Raw genomic sequence first — 23,834 nt, 5'->3', positions numbered from 1 at the left:
GACAGGTGGGTGTGGGGTGTTGGACCATAGGTGGACCGCTGTCCCTCTTCCGGGGCGCTGGGGTTGGACGGCCAGCTGTTGGAGATCGGCCCTCGGACATCAACCCCCTGGGGTGGACGGCAGGATAGTCTTCCGGATAGACACTGCACCTATTCTGAAGCCCTGGCTGGTAAGCCCTCCATGAACTGCTCCACCACGATCTGCTCCAACATCCTGCACTTGCTGGCAGACTCTCCCGGCTGCAGCCACCTCGTCATTGCGTCAGCTGCTGCGCGTATACAAAGGGGCGGTCGGCGGGACCCAGATTAGCATCCAGCAGTGATCTTCCGTGGAGAGCCCCATCCGATCCCCAATGACCCTCCTCACGTTCTGGAAGCTCCACTGTGAGGCGGCTGGCAGGCTGAGCACCGCTGTATGGGCGCAGTCACACCGCCCACTCTGCCTTTCTGGCCAGTCGCACGCTGTCACCATCACCTCGAACATCTCCGTGAATGTCTGCAGGTCGTCTGCCACCGACATCTTGTGAAGAGTGATGCTGGAGATGGAGGAAGATGGTGTCGTGGCCCCTGATCAGGACAGCAGGCTTCCCAGCAGTTGGGCCTCTCGGCCTGTTCTTGAATCCAGCTGCTGCCTGTTGTGCATGGCCACTATCTCCCCCAGCATTTGTACCAGGACAGTCACTGGCTGTACTTACTGTGGCTCCATCACCTACCCCTATGTTTCCGTCTAATGTTAATGCTTCTGATCGATTAATTTTCTGCATTTGAAATTCAACTGACACTGCCCTCCTTTCTAGTGGCTGTAAATCTGGAATTTCTTCTTTTTCATTAAGACACACATTCCTGTTAATACTCATTTCTTCTAAACATTCTAATTGCTCCAAATTTGCTTCAGGTTCATGGTTTCCATTCTGTGCTGATCTCCACCTGCAACCTGCATCATGCTCGTGGGACTGCAGGTCTGACTTGCACTGCCTCCGTGGGCCACATGTTGCGACTAGGTGACCATATATTTCATCATTTTGCAATAAAAGCAACATACTTGAACTCCTCCTAGGCGGTGAGTCTGATCTGCATGAAATTTTGCACATAAAATCTATGGACCCTCATGATCAAAAGTTATTAATAGAATTTTGATATTCCAAAAACTGTTATAAAGGAACAACTTGCTATAGGTTGCAGTAAAACAGGAAGTGATCTCCACATAGGATTGTCCAAATAACACAGAACTTGGGCCAGTTCCATGGTGATGAAAATTTGGTGCCAATCAGCCATTAGGTGTTGGTTTTGTTGCAAAATCATAAAACATGCTAAAATGATTTTTCACACTACTTTCTTTGAACTAACTGGGGTGGGGGAGGGGAGGCACAATGCAAATATCACCTAGAATTTTTAAAATAGTAATAACGTAATTGTAGTGGTAACATTAATATTAATAAATTAATAATAATAGGAATGACAGCTATAGGAATAATAATGACAGAGTCAATAACAACTGTAGTAGCAGTTGTTGAGCAGGAACACAGGGGCAGCAAGTGGCCCACAAGCACAGATCCAGTCTCTGCAGCTCCGGAGGCAGAAATACCTGCTGAAAGTGACAGAAGGAGAGAGGAGAGAAACGAGAAAGCACAGAACTATGGGAGAGAGAAGATGTTGAGTTAGTAACATGCAGTAATGGGATAAAAATGCATACAGATGGAGAGGGAGAGAGAAGAGAGGAGAGAGGAAAGAGGTGCATCATGGGAAGTCTCCTGGCAGTCTAGGCCTATAGCAGCATAACTAAGGGATGGTTCAGGGCTCACCCGAGCCAGCCCTAACTAAAAGCTTTATCAAAGAAGAAAGTCTTAAGCCTACTCTTAAATGTGGAGATGGTGTCTGCCTCCCGACCCCAAATTGGGATCTGATTCCACAGGAGAGGCGCTTGATAGATGAAGGCTCTGGCTCCCATTCTACTTTTGGAGACTCTGGGAACCACAAGTAGCCCTGCATTCAGGGAGCACAGTGTTCTAGTGGGGTAGTAAGGTATTATGAGCTCTTTAAGATGTAATGGTGCCTGACCATTAAGAGCTTTGTAGGTGAGGAGAATGATTTTAAATTCTATTCTGGATTTTACAGGTGCAGAGAAGCTAATATTGGAGAAGTATGATCTCTTTTCCTAGTTCTTGACAGTACACGTGCCGCAGCATTCTGGAACAACTGGAGACTCTTAAGGCACTTATTCGGGCAGCCTGATAATAAAGAATAGCAGTAGTTAAGCCTAGAAGTAATAAATGCATGGACTAGTTTTTGGCATCATTTTGAGACAGGATGTGCCTGATTTTTTCAATGTTGCGTAGGTGAAAGAAGGCAGTCCTTGAAGTTTGTTTCATGTGGCAGTTAAAGGATAGATCCTCTTCAAAGATAACTCTGAGGTTCCTTACGGCGGTGCTGGAGGCCAGGGCAATGCCATCTAGAGTAACTATATCTTTAGATAATGTGTCTTGGAGGTGTTTGGGGCCAAGTACAATAAGTTTTGTGAGTTTAACATCAGAAAATTGCAGGTCATCCAGGTTTTTAAGTCCTTAAGGCATGCTTGAAGTTTAGCTAACTGGTTAGTTTCATCTGGCTTGATCGATAGATATAATTAGGTATCATCCGCATAACAATGAACATTTATGGGTTGCTTTCTAATAATATTGTCTAAAGGAAGCATATATATATAAAGGTGAATAGAATCGGTCCAAACACAGAACCTAGTGGAACTAACTTTTGTGTGCACAGAGGACTCGCTGTTAACATGTACAAACTGAGATCGATCTGATAGATAGGATTTAAACCAGCTAGTGCGGTTCCTGTAATGCCAATTACATGTTCCAGTCTCTGTAATAGGAATAGTAAGTTCATTGTCTGATGCAATCAAAAGGTAAATTGTAATTTTCACCACTGCTGTCCCTGTGCTGTGATGCACTCTAAATCCTGACTGAAAATCATCAAACTATTGTTATTTAGAAAGTCACACAACTGATTGGCGATTGCTTTCTCAAGGATCTTAGAGAGAAAGGGAAGGTTAGATATAGGTCTATAGTTGGCTAAAACCCCTAGATCAAGAGTGGGCTTTTTAAGAAGAGGTTTAATTACTGCTAGTTTAAAGGACTGTGGTACATAACCTGTTAATAACGACAGATTTATCATATCCAGTAAAGAAGTGCTAAGGCTGCTAAACTTCTTTAAGCAGCCTAGTTGGAATGGGGTCTAAGAGACAGGTTAATGGCTTAGATGAATTAATCGTCAAAGTTAGTTGAAGAAGGTCGATAGGAGCAAAGCAGTCAAAATATATATCAGGTTTTACAGTTGTTTCTAAGGTTCCTGTGTTTCAAGATAAATCTATAACTCATGAAGTAGTTACTACTGAGGGCTATGTTTGCTTTCATTTGCGGGTTTGGGAGTTACACTATGGAGCTAACCTTTGTTTTATTATCTTCTTTTTTAGAGGGGCGATAGAATTAAGTGTCGGTCGCAGTGAGCCTGCAGCACTATCAACTAGATGGTCAATTTGGGAGGGGCTGCGATTTGCATAGGAATCCACTGTTATATTAAGACATAACATTGAATTAAATGCAGATGGGATCACTTCCTTGAATCTAGCCACAGCACTATCATCTATCTATATAGACATGGTAGGAGTTTTTGCCTAATTGCGTGATGTCCAGTGATAGCAGTTTAAAAGTTATTAAATAATGGTCCGATATAGAAGGATTCTGTGGAAAGACTAGTAAATGTTCAATTTCAATGCCATATACCAGAACAAGGTCGAAGGTGTGGTTAAAACAGTGACTGGCTTCATGTACACTTTGACAAAAGCAAATCGAATTTAATAATGAGATAAATGCAGTACTAAGGCATCATTTTCAACGTCCACATGAATGTTGAAATCACCTACAATAATTACTTTGTTTTAAGGACTAAACTTATTAAAAACTCTGAGAATTCAGATAAAAATTCAGAATAAGGACCAGGAGCGCGGTACACAATAACAAATAGAACTGGCTGTCGTATTTTCCAGGTTGGGTGTGAAAGACTAAGAACAAGGCTTTCGAATGAGTTATAATTTAGTTTACGTTTAGGGTTGATTAATAGGCTTGAGTCGAAGATGGCTGCAACTCCACCTCCTGGGCCGGTGCCTCGAGGAATATGAGTATTAATATGACTGGGTGGAGTGGATTCATTTAGGCTAACATATTCTTCATGACCCAGTCAGGTTTCAGTAAGACAAAATAAGTCAATATGATACTCTGATATTAAATCATTCACTAGTACAGCTTTAGATGACAGAGATCTGATGTTTAAGAGTCCACATTTAATTCTCCTATTTTGTTGTGCTATTTCAGCTTTTTGTTGAGATTTGTATGTATAACTCCTCTTCTGTTAACTTTTGGTTTTATTAATTTCAGTGGTCATAGCGCCACCTACTGACAACAGGAAGTTACAGGAACTATACTCTTACACATAACACTTACCAGGTTAACCAGATCCAACTCAGATTTGTTTAGCAAAGTCTTAAGACCTTGGTGATGTGAAGAATGTGAGTTTCCATCAAACACCGTTGTCATGGCGACGCATTATTCACTGTGAAACAGGAAGATGTTGTAACTTGAGTGTACATTTTCCAGTCTGCCCCAAATTTCACATGTTTGAGTCCTGGCCTGAGCACACCTTCATGCCAATTAGGTGATGTAGTCATTGCGCCACCAACTGGCAACAGGAAGTAAGCCTTGCGTGACAATCATCATTTGATTTACATTCAATTTTCAGGGTGTGGTCCACACTTCATATACTGAAACTTAACGTGTAATTAGTGGTTCTTCTTGAGCACCACATAGCGGACACAGGAAGTGACATTTACCTCATACTTGCAGCATCCAAAACACGTGAAAATTCAGAGCCGCGTCGACCAAACATCTGGCAACAAGGCTGCAACTGCAGCACGCCCCGATGTGCGGTCAGGTGCGAGCGCCCGTTCAGCGCTGCTTGTGGCTTTAATTATTATTATTTTTCTGCCGATGAAAGTCATGCTGCACGCCACACTGGACATGGTGGGGACACCAAATTTAAACAGTTTGTACATGAAGTGGAAAATGACTTGCACAAAACAATTGACCAACCATCTGGCAGTAGGGGGCGCTATAATATATCGTTGATTTTACGAAAAAGGAGGCAAAGACACACACTCCTGTCTACATCAGTGGAGTTGAGGTGGACCAGGTGAACAGTTTTAGGTTCCTGGGAATTCACAAAGAACCTGACATGGTCCTCTCACATCTCCACCCTGGTCATGAAAGCTGAAGAAGGCAAAATTCTATTAACTTTTACAGAGGAGCAATAGAAAGCATCATGACGGGAAACATCACAAACTGCATCATATTTTCCAAGCTACTGTAGCTGGATGCCGGTCATTTGTTGACATTAGTGGACCCCATTTCTAAGCCAACGTCAGCTATTGTTGCACACTGTTGCTGCTGTAGGGGAGCTGAAGAGAGGCAAGGCACTCAGGAGCATGCATAAATGTCACACCTTTGGATCTTAACGGAAAAACTTTCCCGAGTCCTTTAAAAAGAAATTAGTCCACAGGCTGTTATAGGCAACCGAGAAAGTCGGAGAAGGTCCTATTTTACAAGTTACGTTACAATCCGTTCACATATTGGCAATAAAAAGCAATTAATACATGTAAAAAACTCCACACTGTACCTTTAAGTATAGAATGTGGGATGCTGAGCATGTACTTATATTGAGTACACAACTTGTGAAAATAAAGCCAATAATAAGTGAAAAACAAGTACAATCACCGTATTGGTAGTTTTATTTAATTAATATACATCCAAAAACACTCAGTTGACAGTCATTACTTTAAAATAACTAACTCAGAGTATACTGGTCATACTATAAGATGCCAACTGTAACATTGGGTGGCTGGTGGACCAAGATAGCAAATTACACTTCATAGATATATGTATAAAAGGACAGCAGATGTTGCCCAGCAGATCGTAGAGCTCTGCCGGGTTGGTGAGGGCTCAAAATCTCACACAAATAGGAAGGTGCGAGGCCATTGACTGCATTAAAAACAAATGTCAAAATTTTAAAATGAATTCTGAACTGGACAGGGAGCCAGTGCAGGGAGTATAGGACAGGTGTGATGTGCTCGTGTTTCCGACTGTTAGTGAGCAGGCGGGCCGCAGCATTTTGCACAAGCTGCAAACGGTGAAGACCAGCTTGGTTAACTCCCACATAGAGCGCATTACAGTTGTCTATGCGGGAACTAACAAAAGCATGGATAGCTTTCTCCAGGTCACAACGGCTCAAGAAGGGTTTAACCTTTGCTAGGAGGCGGAGTTGAAAGAAGCTTGCCCTGATCACAGAATCAATTTACAGACTGCTGTCTAATTTCACCCCCAAATTTTTCACAATGTGGTTAAAATGGGGGGTCAACACAACAAGACCAGGAGCTGAAACGCTGGGCAGGTTGGATGTGCCAGTATCAGTCAATTGCTGAAGTAGCAGAAAATGCCATGGAAATACTCAAGTAAAGTACCTCTAAATTGTACAGTACTAAGTGTACTTAGTTAAATGCCACCATTTCTCTCTACTAAACCACATATTCTCTACTCTGTCAAGATTCATGCTACAGCTTTGTCCCAATTCTGAACCATTATTTCAATGGATTGAAATGCTTTTTTCTTGTTAATTAAAACATGTCATCTGTAGAAATATTTCACTGTTAATGTAACAGTCACAAATATTAACTCATGTTTCGCGGCTGCTGAGTCAAGAGATGAACAGCGCCTCTGCTATAAACGTTCAGGGGAAACGTTCAATGTATCCGGTGAAAAAATAGGCTCCTGATGCTATTTATTTACTTTCCAGCATCTCACCAACTAGGTAACAACGTAGTGTGAAGTCAACACTCAAGAGACTCAAACCACCACCGCACCGTCGCCTGCTGAGCTGCAGAATGATGAAGAGATGCTCTGATAATATCGGCCGATAAATCAGTCGGGCTCTAGCAAGGGAGAGTATCACAGTTCACGGTCCTTGAACGCCGCCTGGATAGTGCCTGATTTCAGTGATATTTCAGAGTGACTGTGAGCAGTTTGACCAGACTGATCGCCGGATTGGCCACTGTCGCGTGACATCGGGTTGCGTTTCTCCAAAAGTTGATTCTGTTTCAACTTTTTCTGCCACAGGTAGCTGTGATTTTTTTCTGCATCCCCCACCGCCGCAGCCTAACCCAACTCCCCCCACTCAGGGGGGTAGAGGTCAAATGACACCAACTGAAACTGAAGAGGTAATTCAATTCAATACAACTTCATTAAGTTGGCAATTTGATTTTGGGCATAAGTAAAAACAGACAGGAAACAGACATATGCACAGACAGACAATTACAAGCAAAAGAGCTGTTGTTGATCTGATAGTGCAAGCACTCCAGAGATCAAATAAACCATTTCACAATGATTCATGTGAATCCTGAGGTACATAGTACCCAATCAGCAATGATAGCTCAACAAAGGACCAGGATGAATATGCACAGTGCACACACACTAATCTGCACACAGTCTGGTGGTTCACAAAAAGAAGGGAATGAACTCACCCAGGGGGTCGGCCTTGCCATCCTTGTCGGGGACTGTGAACACACCCACCACCTTGTGACCCTGCTTCCTCAGGTTGCTGTACACCTCCTGGCCGAACAGACTCTGGCCAATTATAGCTAGTTTAAGCTTATTCTGGTAATAATGCTGTAACGAGAGCAAACAGAAACACATTTGTTTCAGCTTTACCCAGTATAAATCTGCAGTACTGGAAATGCTGGAAAAAATACTCATCTTCAACACTCTTTCCTGGCCTCATGTTAGTTCCATAGATGTTATGCAAGTGGCAATGATAAAACCAATGCAGAGGCGTTCGTACTGCAGGAGACTGGCTTTAACAACAGGAGCCAGAGGGTCCTACAAAATACCCAGGTCTTTCAAGCTTCACCACCCCAGTTTGTTATTCAAGTTTTCCAGACGAGGCGACAGGGTCCTGGGAACAGATGGCCGGGGCGATGAACGGATGGTTAGTGGGTAAATGAAGACGGATCCAGACTGTAAGGACTGGTGGCCTATCAAACGGCTGACTTTTTTGACACACTTCCAGGTGTTGGTAGGCTAGTGACGGACACTCTCGGATGGAACGTTAAGCTACGCTGTGTCTCTTTGAAGTGTTGCTGTTTTTTTTTTCCTTCGGACGCACGTCGGACGTTTGCAAGTAGGCGTGGGTGGAGAGAAAAAAAATAAAAAATACTGGGAGAATCACCGATTCTGCTTTTGATTTTGAAGTTACATATAAAGATGTTACATACTGGACCTTTAAATATTGTTTGCATAAATAGAAAATCAGGTTACATTGCTTATAGTGCGTTTCCGTTTTCAAATTTGAATTAACATTTGAATATTGTTCACTGTACAGCGGGTTACAACTTTGAAAATTAAATGTCAAATAGCTTTTCCATTTCCATTTTAATATGGTCATAGAACGGCCATACAAGTAGGTGGAAATGCAAATGCAAATTGGATTATTGCATTTTCATTTTCACTCAACACATACATATGTGAAAAATTATGCTATTGTGAAATTACATTTTCAAGTTGACATTATCATTTTAATATAGTCCCCTATATGCTTCCATAACACTGGGGCAACATCAAATATTTTCATTATTGATTAATGAGTTTTTTGTTTTTATTAATTTTGTTTTAATTGATTGTTCATTTGGTCTACAAAATGTCCAAAAATGTGTTTTCAGATGTCTTGTTTTATCTGACCAACAGTCCAAAACCCAGTTATTAAATTTCTATGTAATTTACAAAGATATAAATCAGAGAAAAGCAGCCAATCCTAACAGCAAAAGGTTGATACGCTTGATAAATAAACAACTAAACAAGTGAAACATTTGGTAGTTTTTATTATTTCATTTAATTTTTTTTCATAGATGTATGTATAAAATGTATAAGTGTATAAAAAGCATGAACTGAAAAGGGCTAGGGATGGGATTCAGGGAACCCCATGCTTGCCTTTCCTAAATCACTAAGTTCGCCCGGCCCACTGGTCATTAAATCTTCATCTCTAAAGGCAGCTCTGAGAAAATCTATTGGCTGGCAGAGAGCACAGCCCTCATTCAGAAGAGTGAGAAGTGAGAAGGAAGGAGGTTTCAGGTTTCCCATGCTCAAAGGAATGGTCCTGTCAAGTTCATGATGCACAGTCTTAGGCTGTTCCATTGCATTTTGCAACGTGCTTCATGATGCATTCAAAACCATTCATTCCAATCAACTACCTACAGTAAGGTTGCTCCCAATATACTGTGGAATAGCATTTGGTAACAAAACACACCCAATAATGATGAATGAATGGGCAGACTATCCATGGGTTGCTTGCAGCCCTGCAGGATCGGAGCTAAGCCGCTGACGGTCTACAGAATGGAGCTCGTAGGCTGATGCAACTCCTCCATATCTTGAACCGTAAAGGCCAGTACAGTCAGAGCATTGGGGGGTGGGGGGGGCAACGTGGCAGACTGGCACTGATACACCATCCTTTGCTCTGTTTGTTCAATACAGTAGCAGAGTGACTTATGAAGACCTGAACATGAACTATGACTCACTGACCCGTAATCAGAGCCGAGTCTGGCTCAGTCGTCTTCATGTCACCAGGACCTGGCATGCGTTCAGTATTTACCAGAATGTTTTTTTTATCGATGCAACATAAGTATCAATGGCACTATTTATTCTGTGGTGCAGCAAAAGCAACGTTACTCACGGACGAGGTGGAGAATTTCCTTAAGACTTGACTCGCGGTCCACAACATAATGGCGGTGTTTTGTATGTTAAAAATGAAGCAAAACATAAATAATAATTCTGCAGAATTTATCCGCCCTGCTGCTGAGGTGTGCACCTCCGGCCACACACCTGCTGCTGTCTGTGTGTCAGCGTGCGTGACTGAGTCACAGGAGTGGCCGTGCTAAATGTGCTCGGCACAGCCAGCTTATATTCGACAGCAGCAGACAGTACGTGCTGCTTGGCATTGTACGTGCGCGGTCACGCGCGCTTACTACCTACCCGTGTCTCCCATATCTCGACCGCGCGGCCATTCTCACGGCCATACTGACTGTAGTTGGTTTAATTGCTTTTTCAACCTGATATGTTACTGTAGAAATGCAATCGAACTGACTGAATAATTTAAGTGTTTGTATTGCTTGCTACATTTTTTTTATTCATAACCAAAAATTAACTAAAGATGCGCTTAAATCAGAATTTTAACAGACAATGAATACAGCCTAAAAGAATATTAATATATTATTTACAACAAATAATAATTTGCTAGCTAACAAATAACTAGCCTAATATGAGTAGCTCGACCTAGTGATTTTGGATATTTTGTATTTTGGTGATGCATAGCATTTGATTATTTTTTTATCTCAACTGATTCATAAATTTGGTGGGATTTGTTGGGTCTCTGTAATTAATATTATAAAGAGTACGGTCTAGACCTGCTCTATAGGAAAAGTGCAATGAGATAACTTCTGTTATAAATTGGCGCTATATAAATAAAATTGAACTGAATTGAATTAAATTAGCATATGTATTATTTTGTAATTGTGAAGATTAAAGGTGATCAGACCTCAGTATATCAGGCTCAGATATACTGAAATTATTTAGGCTACAGCTTTTAAAAAAGACACACTGTGGCCTTTTGCACCACCAACAGTTTTTTAGGGAAAAGATAAACATGTCAGTTTTATTTACCATAAATTTCACTCAGCAACATACTAGCCAATGGTTGGGGACAGTCGCTAAACAAAGTAGCCTAGTTGATAACAAATGACAGCATAGTATAAATAGACCCTAGCCAGATATAAATAAAATATAAATATCAGTAACTAAATTATTGTTACTGAGATAAATAAGAAATGTTTAAAAAGATTCAGAATTTTTGTGGACAGTATGTATTTCTGTGCTGGTTATCTAACACATGGTGTCAAACTAACCAGTAGCCTGTTGCTCTTTGATGGACAGAACCATATGTAGCAAGGTAATGTCTGAATTAATACAAACTGCACAATGGTTAAACAGTATTTTTAAAAGTACTTTTAAGTATGCTGGCACCGTTCCCTATCATTCTTTATTTTGCAATTCTGAAGCTCTAGGATTGACTTTGACTTTGCTCAGAGATGTTGCTGAAAGTAGTCTTTAAAAGGTACCCAATGTCCTTCTGCACCATCAACGCTTTTTTTTAGGGTTAAGATAAACTTCCAAGTAATTATATTCCAATTTCACTATACTATGCATAGCTCTTCGCAGCATTCACCTGCTATACACCTGCCCGGACTCCCACACAGAACAGGCTCTGATCAAACACACATCTGGCACCATTCACACTCAACTGCCCTGCACAGGTTCAAACTGTCATCTTACAACCTGCAGGGAGGCAGGGACTTGTTCATGTCAGAAAGGCCTTACTACTATGTCTCGTTCAGGTTACTGTTAGGTTAGGTCCCTGTAGACCTGTTGCATTTATTCCACCCACTGGATGTCCCTTTATCCCTTAATGTAATAACACTATTCATAAATCAAATTATAATGCTCCTGTGCTGTTGCAACACCGCTTTAATAGAGAAAAATATCTCACTTTAAAGGCAAGAAACACCAAGCACTAACAAATATCAAATTAATCACAGTGCACAAGATCCAGAACTGATACCTGTATCTGGTCATTTTCCCCACTTGATTGTTAAATATGTATTTGAGAAAGCACAAAGTATCCAAAGAGAAATCAGGGGAGCAGCTGTGATTTATTTGGGAATATCTTCAACAACATCAAAAAGAGGACTAACGGTAAGAGCACTGGTGGTGGATGTTGCTCACGGGTCGATCCCACCTCTGCTGCCGTCCCAAGAGATCAACCAGCCGTTCTTGACATCAGACAACAATGTTTGAACTGCTTTGGCATGAGGGACGATTCTCTTAAACACCGCTGCTTTGCTTAAAAAGTGCCGGTTTCTCTTGGTTCACTCCGTGGCTGCTACTGCAATCATTCAATCACACAGTACAACTCAACAAAAGTCATCAGGTCAGAAGAGTGTGTGGCGTACTGTTAACTGTCAAACACAATTATTAACAAGTTGTGCTCCTGTATAAGAAGCAGTCCTGGAAGGCAAACAGGAAACATGCCCAAAATCTCTTTAACATTCTGGAAAATAAGTTACTTTGTGTCACCACAGGAAACAAACTGGGTGAAATCACTGGTAGATGACTTTTCCGCAGACAAAGTGCCAGTGCTGGAGACAAACCAAGGAAAGAGAACAGTGGCTTAAATTAAAAACAAAACTATGATTCACTAGAGAATACCTGCTGACATGCTGTTGGGATTTGTAAAATATTTATCATGATTGTATTTTTGCCATAGGTAGAAATCTTATATCTGGTTACTTTCTTCTTTCATTCAGTTTGTACAGAAAAAAGTTTCACTAGTTTTATGGCCCAGCACTGGCACTTTGTTGTTCAAAAGCCTTAAATGGTGCATATCAAAGCAGGGTTGGGGGGGTTAGGCATGTTTCCCCAGGACATAGGACCCATGCTAGTGTTACAACACTCGACAACAAGTTACAGGTGACAAACAACAAGACGTTCTCCCTTTTCACATCACAGCCTCTGCTGGAGTACTGAGGGCAGTGGCGTGATGAGGCTACAGGAAGCGAATTCCTGCTCCAAACTGGACACCGTCACATATCCTGAGATGAGAGAAGAAAGAAGGGAAGTTAGGAACTACTGTCAGAAAATTCTTTGTATTACACAGTGCTATATGTAGCATTTTGAGATTTTCAAAATTAGTGTATTCCACCGATTTAGCATTGCACTCCGATAACATTGTCAGACTTCAATGATTTAAAAAAAGATCAAAATCGATGCAAGAGAACCAGAGAGATCGTCTTTTTTATTCCACATATTCTTATTTGCCAAAACCAGGTGCCTATATTACCCACAATGCAACTCGACTACCAACAATTTGGTTGGAGATTCAAGTGTGTTATGCTAGTAGCAGCTAATGTAGCCTGGAGCCTGCAGCCTGCCGCAGAGATGAGGAGCGGGCTGCAGAGGTCCAGATTTATTTATTTATTTTTTATTTTTAAACTTGTAGTCTTCAGCCCCAACCAACGCTGACTCAAGTGACATCACTTGAGGACATTTATCAGACTTCACACAGCTCCCTCTGGAGACACTAAAGGCTTTATACTACTTTTTCAACGCACCTCATGGCACTGGCTTTCAAAAGGTACTCTGTAGAAGTTTTGGCCACCATTGGTGCAATGTTCTGATGAGCAGGTCCCCATTTAGTTTGTATTTCATGCACAGACACATGCATGTGCATGCTGGTGACATGATACACATTCCTATCAATGGTTTCATGCTACTCCACTAATTGACAGTTGGCAGCATTAACGGGCCAAGAAACGTCGCAATGTGCCAACAAAGGCAGGGAAGAAGAAGACTTGTAGCTAGCGAACATGGATGTTACCAGAACCAGATTTAAACATATTAATTTTTTAAATCTTAGCAAATGTTTTATGGATGGAAAAGCCATTCAACACATTTGTTAGACCTCAGGTATGGAAGTGTATACTGGCCTATATTCAAATGATAATGTAAACTTGAAAATGAAAATGAAAATGTAATTCCACAATAGCATTATAATTTTCCACATATGTATGTTATTTCAGTAAAAATGAAAATGCAATAATCCAATTTTCATTATCACATACTTATATGGGTGTTCTATGACCATATCTACGATATGACCATATTATATTATACCAGCAGTGTTGGGTCTCTGTAAATAATATAAAGAGTTCGGTCTAGACCTGCTCTATAAGAAAAGTGCAATGAGATAAATTCTGTTATGAATTGGTGCTATTTAAATAAAATTTAATTGAATTAAAATGAAAATGGAAAAGTTGTTTCACGTGTAGTGTGAAAATTAAATATAAACAATGTAACCTGATTTTCCATTTATGCAAGCAATATTTAAATGAAAATGAAATTTTCTAACAATTTGAAAATGAAAACATACAGTGTCTACGACCAGGACTCTGACGACGAAGACACATTAACATTACTGAGGTGCTTTTCTAGCAGGGTTTTACTCCTGGCACCCCGGGGCTGACCCTGCCGGCCCGCTCAGGCCTCCGGAGGTGGACACAGACTAATGCCCGACTTCTCTCTCGCTCCTCTACTGCTTGACGCCCCTCCTGTCCTCGCCGCGTCTCCGCCGAAGTCAGAGTACTGGTCGGAGCTGCTGTAAATCACTTCAATACTGTATTCCATGTCGGCCCCGAAAACCTACTCTGCTTCATCTAAAACGTCCTAGTCTTTTTTATGACAGTCAGTAAAAAAACAACATCAGTGAGCCTTAGTCTTGTAATATCCAGGAGTGTAAGTGATTATGATGAAAATATGATGTTATTTGACTAAAAACTATGCATTTTCCCACAATTTTAGACTGTTATTATTACAGTATTAAATAAAACACAGGTTGTAGTCACACTGCACTCTGACATTTTCAAGAAAAAAAAGTGAAACAAATATTCTCACTGAAGTAAGCGAGCGTGATGTCCTGAGGTACTCCTACACATTTTTGTGAGTGATCACAAAATAACACTGGTTAAACAAGGTTTATAGTGACGGGATCTGAACTACCATTAACTCATCCTCCCAAAGTCAGGGTGAAGCCACTAACCAGCTCTGTGTGTGTGTGTGTGTGTGGGGGGGGAATCTTATCTTAATCATGTTCTTATCAGCTCGTTTCCAAGAATGTGCTAAATTTTAACACGCAGAGGAGTGGACAGAGAAGCTAGTGTGACCATAAAATATTTTTAACAGATCTGCATGATTCACGTGGGTCCCATTTTCAGGTCGGAAAATCCGGAATTCTGTAGTAATCTGGAAAAATCACATCCCTGATACTGAAAACAAGCTACAAAATTGAATACCTCTGAAAATGGCTTTTAATACTTTAAGACCCCGCAGACACCCTGGATTGGTAGTAGTCTACCTGTCTCCACTCTGAACCCCCATGGGCACACAGTAGTTGAGCTCCAGTCTGGCGATGTTCCCGAGCCGCAGCACGATGCCCGCTCCGTAGGACCAGCGAATACACTCAGCTAGCTTCTGAAGGTGTGCCCGGGGACCATCACCTGCACACATAACACTCAACATGTTGCAATCCACCTGGGGCATCATGGACACTGAAAGGTTTCCTGATACAGGCTCCCCCAATGAGTCTCTTATATAAAATTGCAAGATTTTGTCTACATTTCATTATAATACTGTGGTACCATGTACTCATGGGAAATTCTCTGATTTTTCATGACTTTCCCCAAGAATTTCTGAAATTTTGTGGTGTTCACTGTTAGTCAAAAACTGTTCCAGAAACATACTGATGTTTGACTAATTAAAAATACAATTTAAAATGGCAAATTTGGATAAAATGCACTGTAACAACTTCTGGCTAAGTTGAATGAGTTGAAAATGTGTAATTTTTATATACTATATATTTGCAAGTATAATGCTCTGAATCAGTCCTTTACATTAACGTTTTTATCACTTTATATGTGATGGCTCAGAAGTATGGTTAGGGTTAGTGACATTTTTGCCAGTCAGCCAGTGTTGACTTGTTTTGAACACAGCAGGTATTTAATGCATGTAGTACTATTCTCAGTCCACCCACCATAATGGAGGTTGCAGAGGTTGCCTGCGTTGAGGAAGAAGTGTGTTCGGAAGAGGTCTCCAAAGCCGCCCTTGCCTGGTCTGAAGGGCAGTGGAGTGTAGAGGTGCAGCCCACCTGCCCAGTACGCCTCTCCACCCAGATAGTCACCTGGAACACACAGAAAGCGTATTAAACTGAGATAAGCTGATGCACTACACTACTTGATGGGACACATACTGTTCTTTGTCATTTCCCTATCTCTAATAGAGCTTATTATACTCTCATATCTGCACTGTATGTTACTAACTCGACATCTTCTCTCTCCCGTAGTTCTGTGCTTTCTCGTTTCTGTCCTCTCTCCTTCTGTCGCTTTCAGCAGGTATTTCTGCCTCCGGAGCTGCAGAGACTGGATCTGTGGTTGTGGGCCACCTGCTGCCCCTGTGTTCCTGCTCGACAACTGCTACTACAGTTGTTGTTTTTGACTCTGTTACTAATACTGACATTATTTTTACTATAGCTGTCATTCCTATTATTATTCATTTATTAATATTAACACTAAAATTACATTTCTACTATTTTAAAAATTCTAAGTGGTATTTGCTTTGTGCCTCAAAAAATTCAGTACTTCTTTCTTTTTTTTTTACTGTGGAAATCAAATTCTTTAGTTCAAGTTTTCTATGATTGAGAGTCTGAACAGTTCTTACCTTCACTCTGTGGCCCAATGCTGTACATCCCAAACCCTCGTACACTGGTGGGCCCTCCAAGATAGAATCTGGATAAAATCCATAACCATCATTGAACCATCCACTCAGAGTGCAGCGGTGTCTCAAAATCACAAATCTACCATTTGTAAACAGTGAGGTGATTAATAGCACAAAGTTAAAGCACAACTACTACTACTACTACTACTACTACTACTTAAACAAAAAAATGGAAATGTTTGGGGGGGAAATTATAACTAATTAAAAGAACAGGTCAATTTACATGTAGAGCTTCTTAATGGTAACCTTTATTATCATTAAGAATTTTGAAATGGATGTTTAGCACTCGCTTCATAAAAATAGCCAAAATTTGTTCGGAAGTGGTATGTTGAGGTCTCCTACAGCAGCCTGTGTCTGACTATGTGTCAGGGCCAAATGACAGCTCTTGGATAAATCAGATGTACCTGTCAGCGATGCAGGACGGCTGTCCTCCGATGGGGTAAAGCATCCCACCCCACAAAGAAGCAGACAAGACCTGAGAGGACACACATTGTTTCCTTTATATGTCCAAAACCTTGCAGAAAAAGTATTCAGTGAAACAGGACAAGGCAAAAGACGTTTATGAATATAACTGTTTATCTTTAACCAATTTAGTGCTGCTGTATTGCCCACTGGTGGTTCTTTAATGTAACTAAAATTACAAGTGCCCCACTGCAAATACAGATAATTCTACAATAACTTGTTTTTGATAGCATATACATGTCCATAGGACCTGTTGTTTAAGAACAATTAATTCACCAAAACAACAAACTAAAATCTTATAGAAGCCATTCCTGTTGACAGGTTTGGAGAGACATATTTCTGTCTTACTGAGTCCCAGAAGAACCGTCTGTTGAGCTGCAGCTCAAAATCCTCTTTCAAGAAGCTGGTGTCTCCTCCTGTGTACCCAGCCAGTTCCTGCAGGGCAAACACACACCTCAGTAACAACTTTGTAAAACTGGACAAAATAAGAATATAGGAAGAATATGTCCAGTTGTTTCAAGAGACTGTTGGATAAAATGTCTTTGTTCGTAGAGAAACAATACAGAAATACAACACGCCCACAAATCCCAAAATTTCCTGCCAGCTCATCATTACAGTTTCAAAACTTAACCGTGAGCTGGGAAGAGGTTAAGGTGAAACACACATTGAATTTTTGACACCAACTAAGACTTACTTTTTCAGCCTCCAAAGGCAGCTGCACTTGTTCATCCTTTGTGGCTTTAGCTACATTGCAATTTTTCCTGAAGACAGGTAATTTATTCTCTTATTAAGCACTCAAATCTCCTTCTTTAGAACAAGAGAATAATTCTAAACAAGGTGAGACAATCCACCATTTGTTCCTAGTTCAATTTCTCTTTTTTCAGGCATTTTTACAGATGTGACTGTTCTGTGTGGTGTCTACCTTCCTATGCACCTTTGTTCAAGTAAAAATATGTCTACAGGTATCTGAAAACAACAACTTCTACAGTTTACAGTGTAAAACATGTGCACACTTACCTGGCTGATCCGGAGTAAGGCACCTCTGCTGGGGAAAATGGCAGAATTCCTTGAATCAACAGACACAGTGTGCTGCAAACAAATAACACAGGAGTTTTATTGAACGGGTGTAGTGGACAAAATGGTTTTATAATCCTCCATCATTTCCTGAAAATTATATACATCAAAAGGCAAATGTGGGAAAAAAAGTTATGTTTTCAGAAGAGACAAAATGACATGAAACAAACAAATCAGAACTTTTGCGTGTACTAGGAGCTAGAAAAAGGCTCCAGGCTGTACCGAGAGGGCAGATTTCAGCGAGTGTCCACTCTCCTCTCGCACGGCGAAGGAAGCACTGCGTGCCAGGCAGCCCAGCTCCCTCCATACACCCTCCCACTTCAACATGTGGTTGGTCATCCCGAGAGGAAACTGCAGGAGCACAGGATGGAAGATGGAGAACTTAAGTTGAAGTGGTTTAAGTAAACCCACCAGTTCAGATAATTGCAACTGTTGTGTGTGTCAACAGTGACTAATGGGGCCAAAATCAAGTGTTGTCTGATGCAGTTTGGAGTTAGACACTACTGTGCACAAATACAGGGTCACCAACTCTTTCTCTCTCTCTCTCTAAATTTTAATTTTCAAATGTACTTTATTGGCATGAAATGTTGCCAAAGCATGTCAAATAAAATTGTGACAAAGAGAAAGGAAACAATGGTGATTATGATAGATACTGTACAAATACAGTGAAGTCAAGAAGCTCCATATACATGTATGTATGTATGTTAATTTCATACATTACACAGTTTTTTTATATTGATCTTGAATGGATTTATATTTTGTACACACAGGGAGGAAATGTATCTCTGTTTCAAAGTGTAGTAACAGTGGTTACAGATTTTTACTGGTCTCTAGTTCATGGTCACTCACTCTGTATTTAGTTAAAATTTCTTTCCCTCTCTTGAACACACACACACACACACACACACACACACAGCCTTACATTAAGTTCAGCAGACAGGCCTCTGTCGGTCTCTTTTAAGGAGCTCCATGGGAACTGGCCGGTGACTTTGTACATGTTGAGAGTGAGGCTGAAATAGAGAACACCAAGTCCGAAAAAACAGAACTCAAAAACTGAATGTGTGTTTTGGAAGCTGTCTTAAAATCACAGCATTCAGGATGTCTGTGCTATGTTGAACTACTGACTATTCAGAACATTCCCTGCTTTGAAAAATGGTCAGCACTCAGTAGTAATGTACCTGATTTGTACTTAATGAACAAAAAAAATGGGGGAAAAACACCAGTATTGTCCTTAAGATACAACAGAAAAGAAATTAGACAGGTGGCCTTCCAAAGAAACACAATTCAAACAGTAACATGATGATGTTTCACTACCACTGCACTGATAGTCCACAATGCCTAAGAAAGGTTTTACTGCAGCTGCTGGTCTTGTTCTACTAGAAGACCGAAAGATAGGTGGGTTTAGGATCTATGTCACTGACATACTTGCGTTCAAAGTGTCCGGGCTGGGGTTTGAAGAAGGACAGGCCATATGATGTCTCCTTGGTCCCATAGGAGAACTGGAAGGTGAGTTTCTCAGCTCGGCCCAACACGTTGGGCAACTTCAGACCCAGCACCTGGAAGAGACATACTGTTAGCTGATAACCAATTAGTGATCATTTAGGCTTATACTGATTTTTGAGTTGTTTTTTTTGTTGTGTCCAGATTGCTGTGATGATGATGACAGCTCTTTCACGGCAGACATTTGACTGACCACAGGTGCAACCAATTACATATAAATGAGGGCTCTACTCCATTTTAGTATCCCAGTGACCAGTACGCACAATACCACATCCATAAAACAGCTAAATCTAAATGGAATACAGTTGTTAATAATGCTTTTAGCTACATCTGTGCTTTTCTACTGTGACATGTCAAAATGTCTGCTGTAAAAAAGGATTACGAAAACTCAAAACTGTTGTCTACTGTCAGTGTCATTGATTAGTTAGTTTGAGTTGTGGGTGCAATGTAAAGCATCTGTATTGTTGCTATAGTTACAGCCATCTAATAGAGAGGCTGCAATGAGCTCTGATTTAAAACAGTGATTAAAATGCCCACTGGCACTGTAATTTATGCAGAAATGATTTTCCATGGTTGTCAGTATAAAAACGTTTCAGAAACTCAAGTATGTGTCTAGATGTGTGAGATCAAAATGGATATTAGTTAGGACTTTCTTAGTGCTTGATAAACCTCAGAAAAAAATCACTATCTTACGCACTCGTGCTCCATCCCAACACAGGAAACTATGACCGACATGAATTATATGTAAATGTTGTTTCTCTCACCATGCTTCCTTCATTGTTGCCAACCATGGTGTTGTAGCTTCCTGTCAGCCTCTTTATCTCTGTCACCTCAAAGGTAACATCCAGACCGTTGGGCAAAGCATCTGTACCTGAGGAGGGAGAACCAATCAGGGTGAAGAGGTTTGTTTCTACATATTCAAGTCAGCTAAGCACACAGCCATTATCCCATAGAAAAACACCATGCAGTCACATTTCAAAGCACGACATTTCCCAAATGTGTGACAAAAATCCAAATAGTGATCCTGGGCACTGACAGGCATGCGAATTTAAACATCTCACTATTTCTACTTAAAACCCTTAGGCTAGGCAGGTCATCCACAAAACTGTGAGATATGCAAAAAGACATGTTTTAATTACCTGTATCATTCACAATAAAGAAATCTTGGAAAACGTTCTTTCTTTCACATTTGGATTTTGAGGAATACAAAGCAATTCCATTGTGTTGCGACTCTTTTTTGGAAAGAAGGTCTGACTGAGTTACCTTCAGACGTATCGATAAGAACCTCCACCTCTTTGAAGATACCCAGACGAAGCAGCCTCTGTCTGGCAACGTGAGCTTTTTTCATCACCTGTAACCAAGACAGAAACAGAGAAGTCGGCACTTAAGAACACTCAACTCTTCATCAAATTCCCAAACTTATCTGTTGAAAGTGCTATCATGCCTTAATTTGCAGTACAGTCATAAATACATACATCAATGAGGTTTTTGGCGTGGAAAACATCAGAGATCTCATAGCCGAGCAGATCCTCTTTAGTTCTTCCAAGACCCTGGATGTTGACATGTTGGACGACCACCTGTGATCAAAGATATTTTTTTGGGATTACTTTCACCATCATATATGGATGAAAACACATTTAAAATGTATTTAGCTGACATTTACTTCCTTAGGTGTCTGCTGGTTTTGTCCAAGTGCAAGATTTTCCTTGACAGTGATAGCAAGTAAAAATGTCCCTTTTGCAGTATTTTTTATGTATTTAAATAATAATGTCTGTGTCTGTTAGCATCTTTCTTCAAAACAGTTTATCAGAATTCCATTTTACTTTCTTTTTTAGCAAACAGAAGTGACCGGTTATGCTTTGTTACATGTGTGTCCTAAATATTGTTCTTCAGCTCTTCTGCATAATGAGTAAACATTACTGCAGAACTGAAGCAGAATATCTGCAGGATAAACAAACCAAGACCGCTACAAATTCTACAACATCTGAAATGAACGAATTGGAGAGTCAAGACATCAGTTTAAACAGACATCAAACACTAATTCAAGAATGATGAAGAATAAATGCAATGCAGTTACCACTGTAAGTAAATGTGGTGTCTGACTGCCCAGGAAGCGTATAGAATATTTCCACCAAAGCAAATCATACTTTAATTCAAATTTGTGAAATGTGTAACCTGTAAAAAAGTAAACTTAAACCCCAAATGAGTGCTGTACATTAAAAAACAGGGGTTGTAACCCAAAGTGTAACCTGTTATAACCCAGCGATTACTGTTACAAATCACCAGAAAGATATAAGATCTATATATTTTACTTCTACAGTTGCTAACTACATGTAAATACTACTATTTTTATATTTTACAAGAGCTGCCATGATACTAGTACAAGTGCTGCTACTACTACTACTCACGTCTTTGTTTTCGAGGATCTCCTGCTTGGCCTCCTGCCCCAGTTCTGGAGTCTCCACCAAGTCATCAGGGTTGACGCCCAAGTCCCGGCCATGCATCGGGAGAGGATCCAGACTCTGCACCAATGATAAGTACAATGCTTTCAGTGACACCGCCTGTACAATCAGTGCAAAGAACATAACAGCCCTGTAATAAATCCTACTTTGTCATTGAGACTGTGTTCACAGAGGAGTTGAGTCAACCTCTGTGTTCATTTCTGAGTTTGTATTTTGTTTTGTTCTTGTATTGAATTATATTATAAAGTGAGGTAAGGTGAGGTGACAAAATACCATGAACACTTTATAGTTACCCCTAACACAGTCCAATACAACGACATGACACAAAAGTATGTAAGGCACCTTCAAAGGGCATCTGTCAGTGTAGAGAAAGGGCAGGAAAGTCAATGGGTGGGGCTTTAAGAGAGGACTCAGGAGTTTGACCAGTGAAAGTAACTGCACATGGTGAGTCCGCTCAACAGACTTATAGAAAGGAGGGTTGACTTGTTTATTAGTAAGATGAATACAAATATTGATATGGGATAGGACACTACATATCTTCTGGGATTTTTGGTTTGAGTAAGGTGGTGACAGAGGTAAATATCACACTATTACAGAAAAGTTTAATAATTTTCTTTATGTAGATTAGGCTACACTGTTTTGGACTAATACAGTGGCTTCTCGTGATGGTCTTCTCTGTACTTACCGTCTGAAAGCACAAAAAATCCACTAAAATATCACCGCAATGATTAAACGCGGTATTCTGTCAAAAATATGATGATATCTAAATTTGAAAATGCCGCCCAGCCTATGTCGGCAGCATTACGGGCATGTAAATTTACTGAAGGCAAAGTTAGATCGTTTCACCCCCCACAGGTCGCCAGTAAACATTCAAGTTCACCCGTCCGTGTTCCATATTGATCGTCTTTTTCTGACTGTGTAACAGTACATCGAGTAGCCTACAACTGCTGGTGAGTCTGCAGCCTTCAGCACTGACTGGGCAGGGAGGTCATGGTCAGAGATTCACAGAAAGGCCAGCTGTCGGGAAGAAACTGAGTTTACCTTAGCATGGACAGTCCCCATGGTAACAATCCGCTCCTAAAAGCCTCTTCAGTCGGGGTTAGCTGCTCCGTACACAAAAGAAAATTGATAAATGACAGCGGCTACTTTCTCCAGTACCAATCCCCCTTCAAGGGAGACGCCATGACAGTCGGTCAGTTTTCGCGGTGTGTTCAAGTACTCCTCGTAATGTAGCCAACGTCAAATTCAACATAGGTCTTTCTTTTTTTCCTTGTAAAGGTTCCTACATAGATAGTAAAAAGCTGGAAATTGTGAAAAATGAATTGTTGGCTACTCGTGTTTATTTTATCTTTGAATTTAAGCAATAGCCTACACAGAGGAAACAATGTCGCAAAATGAAAAGGCGCATAGTTGCAGGGCGGCAGGCAACTATGCAGGTGTGGATATGTGGGGCCAATGTGAGTTCACTACTGTCGTTTTAAAGTAGGCCTAATGATCAAAAGTAGGTATACAAGCACCTTGTCTCTCTGGTGAAGTAGCTCCACTGCCTAATGTTAGGCATACAGCGGTCGCAGTTGCACGCAGTTACACTGTTGCAATATTACGACATCGTAATGTGTTAAATGTTACAATGTCGCACATGAGTGACAGTGGAAAGAAAAGCTACTAACTAAGATGAGCTTGTCAAAGCGAACACATTTATTGCTCCTAAAGGCATCACTGTGTCTCCTTCTCTGTGATAGGATCGAAATGAGAACGCATTGAAGTGGAGGGCGGGACCAAAGTCACGATGAAGGCGCTTCTCCAGTAGA

At 40.7% G+C, this 23,834-nt stretch overlaps 3 protein-coding genes across 9 annotated transcripts in view; 1 reads left to right on the top strand and 2 right to left on the bottom strand.

The window, feature by feature from the left end:
• The window catches only part of aldh1l2 (aldehyde dehydrogenase 1 family, member L2), a 53,582-nt gene extending 43,519 nt beyond the window's left edge, over positions 1-10,063 (bottom strand). For 2 of the 7 annotated variants that reach the window (XM_044186495.1, XM_044186496.1), the window contains exons 1-2: positions 9,822-10,063; positions 7,621-7,765 (exon numbers count right to left, since the gene is read on the bottom strand). In XM_044186495.1, coding sequence (XP_044042430.1) covers positions 7,621-7,765; positions 9,822-9,908 — 232 coding nt within the window. In that variant the 5' untranslated portion in view covers positions 9,909-10,063. Of the gene's footprint in view, positions 1-4,495; positions 4,605-7,620; positions 7,766-9,821 lie in introns of those variants that run through there. The other 5 variants (XM_044186499.1, XM_044186501.1, XM_044186497.1 and 2 more) reach the window with 3 other exon arrangements.
• A 1,771-nt stretch (positions 10,064-11,834) lies between these two features.
• samm50l (sorting and assembly machinery component 50 homolog, like) lies at positions 11,835-23,243 on the bottom strand. Its single transcript, XM_044186167.1, has 15 exons — positions 23,065-23,243; positions 21,970-22,083; positions 21,037-21,138; positions 20,825-20,912; positions 20,326-20,432; positions 19,487-19,617; positions 18,984-19,071; positions 18,284-18,412; positions 18,005-18,076; positions 17,336-17,422; positions 16,930-17,000; positions 16,469-16,536; positions 15,786-15,932; positions 15,111-15,252; positions 11,835-12,792 (listed from the first exon to the last, which is right to left on the bottom strand). The coding sequence occupies exons 1-15, from the start codon at positions 23,083-23,085 to the stop codon at positions 12,747-12,749; spliced, it is 1,413 nt and encodes a 470-aa protein (XP_044042102.1). The 5' UTR covers positions 23,086-23,243; the 3' UTR covers positions 11,835-12,746.
• Positions 23,244-23,779: 536 nt separating this feature from the next.
• The window catches only part of scube1 (signal peptide, CUB domain, EGF-like 1), a 154,952-nt gene continuing 154,897 nt past the window's right edge, over positions 23,780-23,834 (top strand). The window contains exon 1 of the mRNA XM_044186161.1: positions 23,780-23,834. This exon is cut by the window's right edge and continues 156 nt beyond it. The gene's annotated coding sequence lies outside the window, so the exon portion shown is untranslated.

This window comes from Siniperca chuatsi, linkage group LG23 (assembly GCF_020085105.1).
Source record: "Siniperca chuatsi isolate FFG_IHB_CAS linkage group LG23, ASM2008510v1, whole genome shotgun sequence".
NCBI classification, from domain to species: domain Eukaryota; kingdom Metazoa; phylum Chordata; class Actinopteri; order Centrarchiformes; family Sinipercidae; genus Siniperca; species Siniperca chuatsi.
This window is presented reverse-complemented; position numbering and strand designations above follow the sequence as displayed.